This window comes from Corylus avellana, chromosome 9 (genome assembly GCF_965113065.1).
Source record: "Corylus avellana chromosome 9, dhCorAvel1.hap1.2, whole genome shotgun sequence".
Taxonomy (NCBI): domain Eukaryota; kingdom Viridiplantae; phylum Streptophyta; class Magnoliopsida; order Fagales; family Betulaceae; genus Corylus; species Corylus avellana.
The window spans coordinates 15,812,412-15,829,068 of NC_142498.1; the positions used below are offsets into that span (position 1 = coordinate 15,812,412).

The window sequence follows — 16,657 nt, forward strand, 5'->3', positions numbered from 1 at the left end:
AAAAAAAAAAATCACTTAGTTTGTTCAAATTAAAATAGGGCTTTTTTTTTCTTTTTTTTTTTTTTAAAGAGCGCCCCGGCCCATAGACCATTGAGTATGTTTGTTAATGTGTTTTGATGGATCTTTATAAAAATTGTTTTTGTATTTTTAAGAGTTTTGTATTTTGAGTTGTTTGTTAATAGTTTTGTTTTGGGTACAAAAAATAAAAGATATAAAAACAAAAACAAAAAATTAACAAACATAACCATTTTTTTATTAGGTTTGTTTGTTGTATTACTATTATACATATGAATAATCCAAACCCTTAATGTCTATGCTAATATAATTTTATTATTATCAATATCTAAAATAAGAATAAAAACATAATCACAAGCCCAACCAGAACTGTCATATGGTCTAGCCTTTTTTAAGGTTCAATAAGGCCAGTTAAAATGGAAAATATAATCAAAGAATTAATGCAAAATTGAAAATATTACATGAAAAAAAATCAAATTATACAAAAAATAATAATAAGTATATGAGATATCAGGCAAATAACGAAAATATCAGAATATTTCTGAATATATTCTAACAATAATAAACTGTTCTAGATGAAACCTTACCCTCCAAAAGCTTTTAAGAAATTTTAAGAGAACTTTTATTAATTTAAAATAACTATTTGAACCACCAACCGTAGTTTTTAACTTTGGTAAAAATTGGCTCCTACGCATTGTCTTGCCATGGGCATCACATGCTACTGTTCTTTTCACCACGTGAATTACATTTATATTATGATGATTAAGACCGATGATTTGGTTTATATATATGAATTAAGTTATGCATGAATATAAGGAGTGCCATTAAATTGAGATTTGGCAGCACAAATCAAATGTCGGCATCCATATCTTCTCCCCAAATAAAGCATTTTTATAGGCGCATATTGACCACACATTTTAAAGTAATGCGCATGCCCCCACAAGGTTAGATTTAATGGATTAGGCTACTGCAAAACACTATTTAACCAAACGAATAAAGGGGCACGTCGGCACGATTTCAAATTGAGATTTATTAGTAATATTCCAGGCTTATGCTGCCACGTCATCAGACACTGATTGGTTAAACGATCAAGTGGCATGATTTTGATTGATAGGAACAAGATTTATGATACACTCACAGTATGTATGGTGTGGTCTAGCAGAAGCCAGCTCATCTACCCAAGGGTGTCCTCACCCATGCATTTGCGCCATTCATGTTCCACTTGCTTCAGACCAGAAAGGCATGAAGTTATAATTGAAGAGACGATTCCTCTTTGTCGATCTTTGAACTCCACTGCCAGCCTTACATCCCAATTCTCGCTTCTTCTGCAAATATTAAAAAGGAAATGTTATTCTGGTTTCAGTTTCAAATTATATAATGTATCCTTGCTTTTGACCTCCTCCTTTACCTGTCATCCAAATCTCCATCACCAAGATCGTCCATCATCTTGCCAAAGATGGAGCAAAGGTGTTTAAGAATTTCCATTTCATTTTCCAAGCTTTCTTGTTGCTATAAAACGAAGTAAAAGAATCAAACTTCAAAGAATGATGGAATTAACTCAAGCATATCAATTCACTAAAAAAAAAAGAAAGAAAATCGAGTAATAGAATAAAATTACTAAGGTCTTGGTCTGCAGCGTAGGACTCCAAGCTCTCCGTAGACAGTCCAATAATGGCGATGGCAAGCCGTAGTAGAAAATATCGCGATTGTTCGAGAGCCAAGTAGCCCGCACCATGTGAGAGCCCCAGTTGGATGTGCATCCACCCTCAGCACAATCATCCTGTGCAGCCTCAATGTCTGCACTTGAACAAATATTGATATATCATCCTTCTGAGCATTGGAAGAGTTTTTGCAAATTCAAAACAGAAGAATCTTGAAGACAAAAAGGATTTTGTCTTGTAAAACAGAGAAACGTGCACAGATATTTTTTGATAGAAGTTAATATAGCAAGAAATTTACCCAGTGGAATGACATCATATGGGTTGTTTCCTTGTGGTAAAAAGCCATAGAAGGTAATTAGATGAGAACTAGAGAAGTTCCCATAACTAAGAAAGCATTGTTCTCCTGCACCGCATGGTCTTGAGAGACAGAACTTCAAGGAATTTGTTGCAGGATCTATTTTGCCAAAGTGCAATATGTGTGGGTATAACTGTAACAGGGAACAAATGAGAAAAAGCAAGAACTATACTCGCTGAAAAGCTCCAAAATCACATGAGAAAATAATTGAGTATTTGTCAACAAGGCAATTGAACAGTAAAATGACACTTTCTCCATAATTAAACACATAATGGACCTCAACATAGTTACCACAAGGCCTACAATGTCCTGAAGAAAATTATTCAACATCTGAATCTTTTAGGCAGAAGATACGTGTGGTAAGCAATTCATATCGAGTTGAAGCTTGACCCACAGGGATCAGTAAGAATGTAAGATGATGAGCTTAGTCTAGGATTTATCATATATATGTGATATGTCCATCATAAGTTCGGCTTGGCATCCAACTTTGAGTACTTTAGGTTTCCTTTGAAATCAGTAGTCAATGCCACTATCACTAAAGCCCAAGTCTTATCTTTAATCATGAAGACAGAATATAAGCACAACATGAGAAATAAAGGAGAAAATAGAGAAAGGAATAACATACCGAATGGTTAAGAAAGCCAGCAATAGGAATTAAGCATGTCTTCAGGTTTCCATCAGGGAACATTACTTTCATGCTATTCGAGTACCAGAGTTCACAAGCCCATAAGAATTGCGTCCATGTGTATAGTTCCCGTGGAAATGTATCAGGATGATTATCACACAGTGCAGGAAATAACTCATCATAATGAGTACGCAAGTGCTGTGACAAAATAAAAGAAAAAATGCATCACCTTTTGAAAAAATAGAAGATTTTTTTTTTCATAATGCTTTTAGAGGCATGATGAAATCCTATCAGGATGAGATGAACTTTGGTTTCCTAGCAATTAGAGACCTAACAAAAGAAATATTAGATAAAAGTGCTGTGACAAAACTCCATTTACCTATATGGAAAACCAGATCTCCTATTGTTTTTATTATTCATCTCAAGGAGTATAGCTCTTTCTGAAGGCTCTAACTAAGGAAAACTTGACAATAGAAGTAGCTGCAATATATATTGTACATATTAATTGTTGTGATCAGGAGAAGATCTCTGTCTCAGAGATCAATGGAAAGCAAATTCCTCAAAGCAGGGCTGGTTTAACTGCATTTCATTGAACTAACAATATGCAAATGTTAGATTTCCACAGCCAACTTACTATTACAAACCTAAAATAGCAGCAGGGCAGGTATGGAGTGGGTGTTCCACAACCCTATCACCTCCCAACTTCCAATAAGAACTACAAAAAAACTCTCCTCATCCTAGCCCCATACCCCAGTTGGGGCAACCCTGTGTTCTCCGTCTTTAAAAAAAGATCCCAACCCTCCCTGCCTGGCCTCGTCTATCTTTGTCAGGTTGGGGTAACAGCATTGCATTTGAGCCCATTTTCTTGTTGAGGGAAAAAAAAAATCCCATCATACAAACCAACTTCAGAGCAAGGTTATATATCCAACTCCATAAAACCCTGAAATAACAGACCCAGTGAAACCAATAAAATGGAAAAATGCAGATTTGAATTCCAGATTAGTTTAAACAGAAATGGAAGTGGAAACAGTCTAATATTTAGGTGGGAAAGAGAAACTCAACGATAAAGTGAAAGCAAAGAAACCAAGCCTAAAGAATAATAAGGAAGCTAGAAATTCAGAGGATATGTGACAAGAGATCAAAAGGTGTTACACACACACACACACTCACACAGAGAGAGAGAGAGAGTGGGGGGGGGGGGGGGATGGTGATGGTGTGTTTGTGTTTGTACATATGATGGCATTTAAGAGATTGTGCAATAAATAAGGGCAAATGTATGTGATCGGTGTGGAGCTCCCTTATGCCTGTCCTTTTTTTGTTTATTAGTAACTAAACTTTGAGCTATAAAGTGCAAGGAGCGGAACCCTTGTACACCGATGTATACAAGCAAAAGCACCCTATAAGAACCAAAACCAGATCAAGTTATAGATCTATTCCCTATTCTCGTATAAAACCAAATCCACACCATTTAGGGAGGGCAGGGCAAGACAGGGTTCTGCTTAAACAGGCCAAATTTCTATTCCCAGATGCATGCACATTAATGAATCCGTTTATGAAACTCTTCTGTTCCATCAAAGTAACCAGAGCCTAATTATTGAACAAATTAATCTATTAACACTTTATTTGAAAGCCTGATACCTCTTTTGCTTGTATTATCTCTTCCAACAGCAAGGTCCCATCCAGAGCCACAGTTGCTTCAACTCCAAAGCTCAACCCTATCGCATAAAAATAAAAAATAAACAAGCAGTCCAGTTAAACCAAGATAAATCAGTGTTAGAACATTATTATTAACAAATAATTCTTCCATACAAAATGTGCAAAACTGAATTTTGCTGCCTTAAAATTACACCATTCGCCCCTTTTTCAGATTACATACACAACATAAATTACACAAAAATAAAGTCTTTGAATAATTAAAAGAACAAAAAGGCAGATAGATATAATTGGACATCGACAGACTATACATGCCATGGTTCCTTTCAAATTTAACCTACAGAGTTTAATGACAGCATATGATTATATCATCACATACTACTACCACAAATGAAGTAGTACGTGGTAATTATGAATTCGCACATCAAATTTCATGTTGATTGGACTTAAAGCAATATAAATTTCCATTGAAGATGCTTGAGAGGGACCAAAATACCATTTGGAATTTGCCACCTCCTAACTACTCTAAATTCTCTGGAGTACTTAACTAGCACAAAACCAGAGTAGATTGAATTTCAGTCCTTCCAGGAAAGCAACCATGCCTCTTCCATGAACTAATTTAAACTCATCATCAATAATGTCTCATAAATGATATGAGAATACCCCCAGACCTCATACCAGACATTTAAGCAGAGATAACAGGAATCACAGAAGATCGAACATTTGTCATTTCCAATCGAAAATTTTTGGTTTTCTCTGCACGGTCATTTCAAGGCACAAAATTCCCATACACTTCCAATAAACAGAATCTGTTACAAGAACTGATCAATGAACACATCCGTATCCGATATGACTTCTCGACTCCTTTCTTGCATCGGATGATGCAACTTTCCAAACAGATTTTCCTAACACAATACTTTAGTGGCTCTTCATACTCAAAGTTTGATTTCGGAGACAACAGAAATGGCAATATAAGAATCGCCGAGAAATTGACACCATCCAAATAAAAGATATTAATGTTGAAAAAGAAGTAGATCATAATAGTTATAAATGTTAAAAACCCTGCCAATATAGGCAAGCATGGCGAGGGGACCCAGCCAAATGAATACACCAGCCAAAATTTTCTCAAAATTCCTACTGACCATAATTTGTATTTAGAATAATTCTATTTAGTAAACCGCTATATAACTGTCATACAACTGAAATGATGTGGCAATGAAAATTAGCCATTGATTATTATTATTATTATTATTCTTTTATAAGGGCTGAGTTTCACAGCGACATCATCAAGTTATATGGCAGTAGTATAGCAGTCTACTAAATAACATTACTTTTGTATTTAACCCACACTTGTATATTATTTGTTGCATATGTAGGTTTTCCCATCTAGGGGATATTCCCACTTCCTGGAAGGCATTTGAAATACCATTTCATTTGAAAGCCTAAAAATGTGTCCTACAAGCCTTTAAACTTTAAAGCAAGCACTCTTTATTTCACCGAATGTACTATGCACATATGCAATAACAACAACAAAAATGACAGTACTGACAGTTATATTAGCATTTTTGTGAAAAGTCTTTTTTTCTTTTTGGCAATGTATCCAATTTTATTTGGCTATAAATCCAGTGCAAACCCATATCTTGCACCTTCCAATGCTACAATGAAATAAAGGGATAGGTATGAAGTCTACGACTCTAAAAGAACAAGTTACAAGTATCAATTACCCTATGCTTATTGAACCCAAAGTACTTGATCGTTTTTATAAGATAACCAAATCTGCAAAGTAATGGGTAAAATATAGTTTACATTTCACCCATAACTGTGACTATAGGATAAAATATAAGGCTTATATTTAACAGAAACTTACCCATCGATGCTAAGATAGCAGCAAAGCATAAAATTTCGCAGAAGTATAAACACTTCTTACCCATTTCTTTATGCACAAACTGGTACTAAATCGTCACATGAAGCTCCAGCTAAATTTAGGAAAATTTTAGAACCTAATGTTGAGATTAAAATAAATCTGAGATTCCTAGAGGTTTGGGTATATAAATTCTGGTTCTTTTTAAAAAATAAAAAAAGAATTTTGTGATTGAAGCATTTCAAGTCAGTTTTACTCTTAATCATTCAAAATTAAAACATTAACCGTGGTAGAAACAAGTGAGTTTTACTTTGAATGATGGCCAAATGTATGCACAATTTAACTTGAAACCACAAAGATGGGGTAAATACCAAGATTAAAAAAGAATAGAATGGAATAAAATAAAAAGAAACTAGAAAATCAGTTCAAAATAAAAACAACAAAATAAATGAGTAGCAGCTGTTATTTTACATCAAACCAAAACTCCAAAAATAAAAAATAAAGTATTGATATTGAACCATTTAGAATGGCAAGTGATGGAACCAGTTTTACGGTTACTAAGAAGTTATGTCCTCTTGAATTTTATTTTAACTTCATAGTACTATCTTACATGCAATAGTTTATTGAATATTATAATGATTAAGGCAAACACATCAAACATTGTCAATTAATTGTTAATCAACAAGTCGGCATTAATTTCTCAAACCTTAATGGGTATTTTCAAAATTAGCATACTAAGAGAGGTCATTCACAACCTATATACAAGATTGCAAAATTTTCGGACCTAGCATCAAGTTCTTGCTGATAGTTGAAATAAAAAATTAGATATCATTGGCAAAAAATGTGAACACAACTAAGTACCTGTATTGAAATTTTCTGGAAGCGTGTTAAAGTAAATCTTGAATTTTGAATCACAATTGTGCCTCTCCTTCATGCTCCACAACAATAACATTGTCTCTGAAGAGATGCCATCAATCTTCTCTAATATATGAAACTGCAATAAAAAGAAAAACAAGCAAATCGTATTGACCCCACTTTTGTTCATCTTAGTCTATGCAAAGTCAAAATATTGGTTATGTAAGAATTTCCCCTCTTGAAAAATGTAATTCACCTATTCACAATAAATGGAACATGTTAAAGTATTAATTAGATAATTAAATTTACCATTTCTTATTAGCTTAAGCTTTTGGGACAAATAGTGATTTAACATGGTACCAAAACCAATGTTCTAGGTTCAAATCTTGACTCTACAGTGTACTCTATTTTCAATTAAAATACTCCACTTGTTGTCTAGTACACGTGTGGTATTAAAGTATTAATTAAATAATCAAATTTACCATTTCCTATTAGCTTAAACTTTTGAGACAAGTAGTGATTTAATAGAAAACAAAACATCCGTATGTCTTGTTTACAAGGAAAATTTTGAATCCATGATCCCACCCAACCTTTTGCCAACTGAACCAAGCCCACAAACTATTTACTCCACCATAGAGATGATCCAACTTGACTAGATAGAAACAAATATATAGAGACAATAAAGACCTAAAGAACTAAAATGCCACCTTGTGTGATGGTAAAGCAGCATCAGTGTGGTACTAGATGTTTGATTCCAAAATCGATCTTTATGCTAACCTACTACCATTAAGAGAGAGAAAAAGAAAAAAAAATAAAAAAATAAAATAAAATAAAATAAAAGGAACACATATGAACATTGTACTAATCAACAAAGAAAGGCTTTTCCTTAGGTTTTATATACTAAATTTTGCACGGGCTAACAACCAACACCTATGTCATACTACATAAAGTTAGTTTTCCTGAACTAAATTAGATTCCCACTGGTCGGTTTAGTTGCATTCTTAATAGCTTCCTTTTGCCTTCACATAGCTTTGTCTGAGAAACATGGATGACTTTGGGCACAAGGACTTTTCACTGCCTATTTTGGGGATGTAGATTTTAGGGTTTTAGAGAGAAGAACAATTGGAGAAGAAAATGGGTGGGTAGAATCACAGTTCTACCCTTTTACTATTGCAGTATATATAGGAACATCAAAGACAGATCCTACAATCATGCCATCAAACAAGGGGTAATGAGAAACTCATACTCAATGTAAGGCTGGAAGACATTTTTCTTACTGATCATCATCCACCTATTGTTTTCTATGTCTATGTCTTGCAGGTTCTTTAAAGATGTTCATGTTCCCGCCCAAAAGAAGCTTCATTTCAATTTTTTTCTTTTTATTTTCCCAATGCCACTTATAGAAGTTCTAACTTAAAGGCAGAGGTAAAACTTACACACGGTTGGAAGTATTTATGTAAGTTTGAAGCATACCATGTCAGATATGCGCACTAGCTCCTCAGAAATGACAATAGATACAGGGATCTCCAAAGCAATGTCTCCAACATTTAGATCTTCTCTTGCTATGGCTCCTCTGCCAGCCCCTTCAACATCTACATGATGAATGAAGCACGGGAAACAAATATATTAAATACTAGATTTCCTTTTTTCTATGCATAACTTGAACATGTAAGGATGAATGGTGTTCCCAGCCCCCTGCACTATCCCCCCCACCAAAACCACAAAAGAAAAAGCCACCCCAAAGAAAAAAGGGGAAATCATATAGACACCAGAAAAGGAGAAAAATCCCTACATGCCTGATAAGCAAGAAAGTACAACAGCAGCATTATAATTGTGAAGCCTTACAAGCTATCTGCAACCTTGTCCTCATGCCATTGCTTTCACCCCATCGTGACAAACATTCTTCTTTCTCACAGCTTTGAGTTTCTAAAATTGTAGTCTTCACATTGTTCTTGCCCCCAAAATCATGGATCATACCAATAATTGCTTCCCGTAATTCTTGCAGGACATTCATTTGCATGCACTTATCACTAGAGAGTTGTATGTCAAGAAGTGAAAGTATAGAATTAAGAGCTTCCAGCTCATTCCTGGAGCTGTAAAATTCCATTGGTGAACATGTATCACCCTCGCCAAAATAAAGTTCTACCTGCACCTCAATCAGCACATAATATGATCAAGAGTTACTCATCAACACCATAGAAGGGACCTCAGGCTAAACTGCTATTCATGCCCCAGTTTTATGCCAAAGACATAACAAGAAGAAATTGAAGCCAGGAGCGGATCCAGGGAGGCCATAGCCCCCAAAAAATCTGAAGAAACCTTCTAGCCTCCCCAAAAATGTGGGGAAAAAAAATCAGAAAATCCTTATCCCTCCCTCCCTCAAAATGCAGAAAAGAAAAAGAAAAGAAAAAAAAAAAAAAAAAAGGGTCTAATGCTATGTTTAAGATTCAAATCTGAGAAAACCAACAGTATCATGCCCTCAAAATCCTTGCAACTAATTTTTTAAACAGCCAATCATTTTATGATTTACATTTTTTCAAAGAAGGATCATGTTGCCTTGGTCAGAACTTGCAGCACTAGCTATTTAGACAGACTACTAGGTTGGTAGGAGAAGTGCTATAACAGACAACTAGAACTGGATTCGGTTTAATTCAGAAAACAAAAAACAAAACAAAAACAAATCCACTTCTTGTAAAGATACCCAATAAAATTTGTAAATGTAAATTGGTACGTGCTTACCAGATAGATATATTTAAGTTAGTAATCAGTAGTCCTACTGTGCATTATCATGGTAGGGAGGTCACACTAATAACCTGTAAGATAAATGTAGAAAAGGCGTTGACAAATGGTATGACAGGTGTGAAACTATACTTTTACTTGTCATACCGACTATATCCATGGTATATATGTGGGTATTCTATCATTACACCAAAAACAAAAATTAGAGTTCTTTTAGTCTTAATTCTGTTTCTCCCATGAGGAAAATGATTGAACTGGCCCACCCTTAATTCCCACCTAGTGTCATATATCAAAAAGATTTTTTGTATGGTAGCATTCTCCCAATGCTAAATGAAGGACTTAATGGAGATAATTAGTTTTTCTAGGTTTTTTTTTTTTTTGTGTACTTACATAATATATACATGATAATTGATTAGAAATGCCCAAATCTTGTTGTCCATCTTATAGCACATATTTGTCAAGTTCAATATAAAAATAATAGGGAAATTATGTTACAATCATCTCGTGCTTTCGCACTTTTTTTAAAAAAAATTGAGACCCGAGTTTCCAATTTAAATATTCATAAATCAAGACCTACGTCAGTTTTTTCGGTCAAATAGATAACATAAATGATATGAAAATAAAAGTATGCCTTTGGATCATAAATTCAAAACAAAACAAAACAAAACCAAAAAGCAAAAAAAGAAAGTGGTTGGGCTGGGTGACACCCAACTCATACCCAACTATAGCCGTGACAGGGGCAGCTTCGCCATGGCTGGGTGGCAGCACCCAGTCAAGGCCACATGTGTGACTGGATGACAACCCAGCCAGAGTCTTGATTTTATCAAATTGGAAACTGTGGTCTCAATGTCAAAAAGTGCAAAAGCATGAGGGGGTCGTGACATAATTTTCCTAAAAAATATTTAATCATCATAATATTAGTCCAACTCCCCCAAAGATAAATTTCTAATCTTGCCACTGATTGAAGCTACAAGTTTCAGAAAGTTAAACCTGCATGGCAAAGTATTTGGCTTTCCTATTGCTCAAACATGAAACAAGGTAAACCCTCTGGGCTTCCGTCCCTCGAGCGAAAAAACCAAGTAGTTTAGAGAGCAGAATTAGAATTTTTTTTTTTGATAAGTGAGAGCAGAATTAGAATTTACCTCATTTAAGTGTATGATTCTTGCTATCTGAAGCATTGCTTTCAAGGTCGAACTTATCCAATTGGGACATGAAGAGCTCTTAAGAAAAATCTGTTCCTCGGTATTAAAACCCATATTTTGAAGTAATTTCTGCCAAAAAGGTGTGACAAATAATCAGAAGAATGGCAGCAACTTAACAGCTCAATTAAATTAAAAGTAATCGGTTCCTTCACCAAGAAGTAAATATTATCAAAGTATAAGTTGAATAAACCGTAAAATTAATGAAAATTAAGAACAGTGTATAGATGCTAACATAAAATGGAACAATCACTGTCAGTATTTGTATACCAAGTTTTCTTCCCTATACAGCTTAATCAACAAGAATCTGACAATTATATATTGAACAATAAATGCAGCATCATTTGAATTTTAATTATTGGTATGCCACTGGAGTTCAGTATCAATTCCCTGCACTTCATTATATAGAGGACAGCAATAAGTGACTGCCTCAAGTTATATACATCCTTCAATTCAATAACATTTCATCCTCACATTTCTAACCATTAATATTTAAATAACTGCACCTGTGATTCAAGAAAATTTTGATGAAAAACACAAGAGAACTCAAACATTCTCACCTTCTTTTTATCAAAATGGGGGTCATTTTCAGATAGCTCAAGAACTATTCGGTCCTCGTCAGTCTGTTTAGCTTTATCAGATGACGGTCGCTGCAGTGAACACACATGTTAACCAAATATTAACCAAGTCAGCAATATCAACCAGAAAGAGGATTGCAGGATTTAACCAATCTTACTCATTAGACAACATAATAGACCAAGCCAGCAATATTAACCAAATAAAAATCAAATGGCATAGGCTGTGATTGCAGGACCTAAGTGGACTTCTCACATATTTAAGTGTGTGCATTCACAAAAAGAGGGTTTAACTTCAAAGCACTTAGTTATTCACGTACCACAAAAATGGGGTTTTAAAGATACAATGGCAACAATGACCTAAGCACTTGGTGTTAGTTTCAAATCTTGATATTACAAAAAAAAAAAAAAAAATCACCAAGAGCCAACACAAAAAAATTAATGAAAAACAAGGTTCTGCTCTACTGCTCCCTTTTCCAAATGAAATGCAGTTGTCAAGATGAAAAATGATGCAATGCGAAGTGAAGCTGATGGATAGCAAGATCACAACACAATCTCACATATAATGGGAAAAATCCACACCAAGAAACTGAAAAAGAAACACTTGGAAATCAGAAAGAGACCAATCAATTGTCGATTATGTAAGATATATACAATGATACCAAACCTAGAACGAAAAGAACTGTATCAAGCTAATAAAGACTGAGAGCAATAATGTTATGCTTGATTGCTGGGATTATAGGGCTACAAAAGAAAAGTGTATTCGTGGAAGGCGTACAAATGGAAATTCAGACAATCGGAGTTGCAAAAACTTATGAATTTTTCCTGACTTTCCTACAATTTCCCAGCAACCGAACGGAACATCAAAGAGCGACAAGTTGGAATTGAGATTACAGTAGCACAGATAACTTAAAGAGATTCACAGAGTAGATGAGACTAGAATTTAATTTATCAACCTCCATTGAAGCCCAAGTTGAAGCAGAGCAGAGAGAGAGCCAGAGAATTTGAGCGGCAAGCGAGAGAGAGAAGGCTTTTGAGAGTTTTCAGCTGAGAGTTGAGAGAAGGAGTTCAGGGGCGAAAATGGGCCGGGCTTCCACCGACCAATATCAGTCCAGGTCAGCCCATATCTGTATCCAAATTGATAGTTAAATCCTAATGAATTAGACGGTTTCAAATCAGCCCTAACAAACTCCTGAATTTTATTTTATTTTTTCTTTTAATAAGGAATAATAGATGGATTGGTTGAGATGAGTAATGATAAAATTACATTTTTATCACACAACTATCATATTATTGGGTGTCGATGTCATACGAAGTAAATGGTAATGAAAACTTGAAGAGCAAGGAATTCAGAAACAGAAAAAAGTGTCAAAACGCCTCTAAAATATTGGAAGCAACGAGCACGATATGGGAGGCATAGTGGGCACAAAATAACAAAAGGAGCCTAGTGAAGGTGTTGATAATAGAGGTGGCAAAGGGCAAGGAAAGAAAAAAAGCAGTTGAGTACCATGGAAGCAGGAAATAATATAACGGTAGAGGTTGGTAACCAGTGTTGGGATCGTTTGCGTAAATTTTAAAACTTTTTCTTTTTACGCAGTGGATTAAAAAATACAATCCCCAAGAACTTTTGCCAACAAGATAAACATACTTAGATATAATAACATATAAGTAATAATATTTATATGTAGCTTCGGCCTCTCCTAGGCATTGCGGCATAGGAGCGTACAACCGTTCTTCCTATGATGTAGAGCTGAGCAATTGTCGTTCTAACGAACTTTCAAACTTATGGTCTGAGTCAATACTCATTCCATGTTTTTTGCATTATTCATGTTCTTCGTGTTCATCACATTCTTGATGAACTTGTGGCTGATCTTCAAAAGGATCTTGATGAACAATTTCATCTTTTTGGATTTATCCAACGTGATGAACAATTTCGTGTTCATCACGTTCTTTAGCATGTAGGAATTAAATCATGAGCCCAATTGCTCTATTTAATTCCCTATGTCTAACTTCTCCAACTTGGCCCTTTAGATTAATAAATCTCTTGGGCCTATGTTTTATAAAATAAAACATCTCAAGTAAATATACATAAATATAACTGAGGCCCAATATTTATACTAGTCAATTTACATTAGCTCAAAGAGGGACCCAAAGGAAAAAATATCATTAGCTTGATAGGTTTGCGACTATGTCTACGTTGACCATATCACACAACTCTATTTAATCACAACTAATACCTCTACATAACTGTGACTGCACTCTAATGAATATTTTTACTTTAATCAATTAATCTTCATGACGTACTTATTATGTGTGTTACCCTTCCATGGAATCATTCCGTAGTCGAACTAAAGTTTATGTACTGTCACTTTGTTCACTACATCTTTCCTTGAGTCATCGATTTAACTTTATGATTATCCTTATGCACTTTATGAGGAATATTCTCACCTTGTACATGCATAAGTTTCAGTCATACCTACTGAAACACTCAAGCCTAAGCTTCAGGAAAATCTTTCCCATTTAATCTAAAACAAGGGGATTGTTCCTTGTCGCTTTGTCTTAGACAAAGGATTTGGATTCCTTCTTGAAATCAGTGTTCCCACAATGATACATGCGATCACCTAATGTACCGAGGTTAGATCAACCACTAATAGGCCTCACTCTTTTAATACATCAAAGTAATCTACACTTCACAACTGAGTTCAAAGAACTTCTCAAGATTTAGAGTAAATACTATAAGTCGTCATGCACGTACATCATTGTTAAGACAGTATTAGTAAACGAATGATGACTCATGTGGTCATGTCCGGTGTATGGCCCAAACCTGCCAATACCCCAACATATCAACGTGAAGCCTACCTGCTTCTCTTAACCAAGACAAATCGTTGAGGTTCGATATGTTATAGTCTAGATGGGGTTCCAAATTCCATTTACTACTACGAACAATTAGTTTAAGTTGTAAGGACCTTTGAGTATGATCTTATGTGATGCACACACCATCACTCAAATACAATGCATCTTAGGGATCTTACTGTTGGAACAAGTGGCTCATATTCTACTTCTGGCCAATTGGGTGTAATTAGTTTATGTGGGCCTGGGGACAAATAAGTTGTGGGGGGTATTTTGGGGTTTTCCAAAGTACTTATAATTAGGGTTTTCCTATAAATATGTTATGTTGTAACCCTAAATCATTGAATAGAAAAATATAACCGCACTCTCTCTTGTGGACGTAGGCACATTGCCGAACCACGTAAATTTATATCTCAACTCTCTTTTAATCTTTCTCTTTTCGATTCTATATTATTCATTATTGTTGTGCACGGTAACAACAATTGGTATCAAAGCCTAATTATACGATGGCTGGGATTGGCACATCTTCTGCGAAATTCGACGTGATGAAGTTCGATGGATCCGGTAATTTTGAGTTATGGCAGAGACGTGTCAAGAAATTGTTGGTGCAACAAGGGATGGTGAAGGCGTTATATGGGACGAAACCAGAAGGGATGGCAGACATAGATTGGAAGAAACTTGAGGCGAAAGCGGTGGCTGCTATTTGGCTTTTTCTAGGAGATGACATGATGTATCATGCCATGGATGAAGAATCTCAGGCGGCAGTTTGGTTGAAACTGGAAAGTAGGTATATGTCAAAGTCGTTGACGAACAAGTACTATCTAAAGCAGCGGTTGTACAGCTTGAAGATGGCGGAGGGCTCGGATCTGAGCCAACACATCAACGCATTCAATCAAATAATCAGAGATCTGAAGAGGGTTGATGTGAAGTTCGAAGACGAAAACAAGGTGTTAATGCTATTGAATTCACTCCCAACTTCTCCTACATATGAGAATTTGGTTACAACTCTAACATGGGAAAAAGAGTCCTTGGAGTTAAAGGACATTATAGGAGCCCTATTGGCTTTTCATCAGATGAAGAAAATCAATGATGAAAGTTCTCAAAGAGAATGGCTAATTGTAAAGGGTAACCAAGAGCGTGGAATAAGCATTAACAAAAGGTGGTTTGAATGGCAAGAATTCTCGGACAAAGTCCAGAAGGAGGAAGGACATCATCTGTTATAAGTGCGGAAAAAATGGCACATGAAGCGAGATTGTCCAGACTGGAAGAAGAAAAAGGACGACAAGAATGAAGGTTCCTCAAAATTTGCGAACGTAATGGAAGACAATTCAGACGATGTTGATAGTGATATGCTTTCTATTGCATCAAATTCAGAGCATCATGTGGATTCTTGGATGCTGGACTTAGCATGTTCGTTTCGCGTGATATCCAATAGAGATTGGTTTGACACCTACAAGTCAGTTAATTATGGTATAGTTACTATGGGTAATGGTGCACATTGTAAAATTATTGGCATAGGTAATATCAGGATTAAGATGTTTGATGATGTGATTAGAACATTATGTTATGTTAGACATGTACCAGAAGTGGAAAAGAATCTGATTTCATTAGAAACCTTAGACTCAAACGGTTATGGTTATAAGTCTGAAGGTGGAGTAATAAAGGTGACTAAGGGTGCGATGGTAGTGATGAAGGGGCAGAAAAGCTCAAAGAATATCTATAAACTATTAGGAAAAACAGTTGTAGGTGGAGTTGCCTCTATGGAGTCTGAGTTTGATTGTACTGTTTTGTGGCATATGTGGTTGGGTCATATGAGTGAGCAGGGCATGTTGGAGCTTCATAAGAGAAATTTGTTGAATGATGTTAAAATGTGCAAGCTTGAATTCTGTAAATTATGTGTTCTGTGACAGCAGAATTGAGTACAATTCAAGACAACCACACATAAGACATAGGGCATTCTTGACTATGTTCATTCTGATGTTTGGGGACCAGTGATGACAGCGTCACAGGGAGGACATATGTATTTCATGGTCTTTATTGATGATTTTTCAAGAAAGGTTTGGGTGTACTTCATGTGGCATGGGGCATAAATCAAAAACGTTTGCCAAGTTCAAATTATGGAAAGTTGAAGTGGAGAACCAGACTAGGAAGAAGGTTAAGTGCCTCAGGACAGATAATGGAACTGAGTATACAAACGACAAGTTCAAAGATTTTTGTGAGCAGCATGGTATAAAAAGACATTTCACAGTACACAAGACACCACAACAAA

The 16,657-nt window shown here is 35.4% G+C and overlaps 1 protein-coding gene across 1 annotated transcript; it reads right to left on the reverse strand.

Moving 5' to 3' along the window:
* Window positions 1-1,029: 1,029 nt before the first annotated feature.
* On the reverse strand, window positions 1,030-12,559 carry LOC132189324 (SET domain-containing protein). Its single transcript, XM_059604015.2, has 12 exons — window positions 12,495-12,559; window positions 11,524-11,613; window positions 10,907-11,035; window positions 8,871-9,171; window positions 8,499-8,617; window positions 7,032-7,164; window positions 4,295-4,371; window positions 2,657-2,854; window positions 1,975-2,164; window positions 1,634-1,812; window positions 1,424-1,524; window positions 1,030-1,340 (listed from the first exon to the last, which is right to left on the reverse strand). The coding sequence occupies exons 1-12, from the start codon at window positions 12,498-12,500 to the stop codon at window positions 1,190-1,192; spliced, it is 1,674 nt and encodes a 557-aa protein (XP_059459998.2). The 5' UTR covers window positions 12,501-12,559; the 3' UTR covers window positions 1,030-1,189.
* Window positions 12,560-16,657: the final 4,098 nt, after the last annotated feature.

Excerpts from the sequence above, each read along its gene's own strand:
- LOC132189324 (XM_059604015.2), bottom strand. Across the intron at positions 2,855-4,294 it reads AGATAATACAAGCAAAAGAG|CACTTGCGTACTCATTATGA; the intron begins GTATCAGGCTTT and ends ATTTTGTCACAG. Across the intron at positions 2,165-2,656 it reads CTGGCTTTCTTAACCATTCG|TTATACCCACACATATTGCA; the intron begins GTATGTTATTCC and ends TCCCTGTTACAG.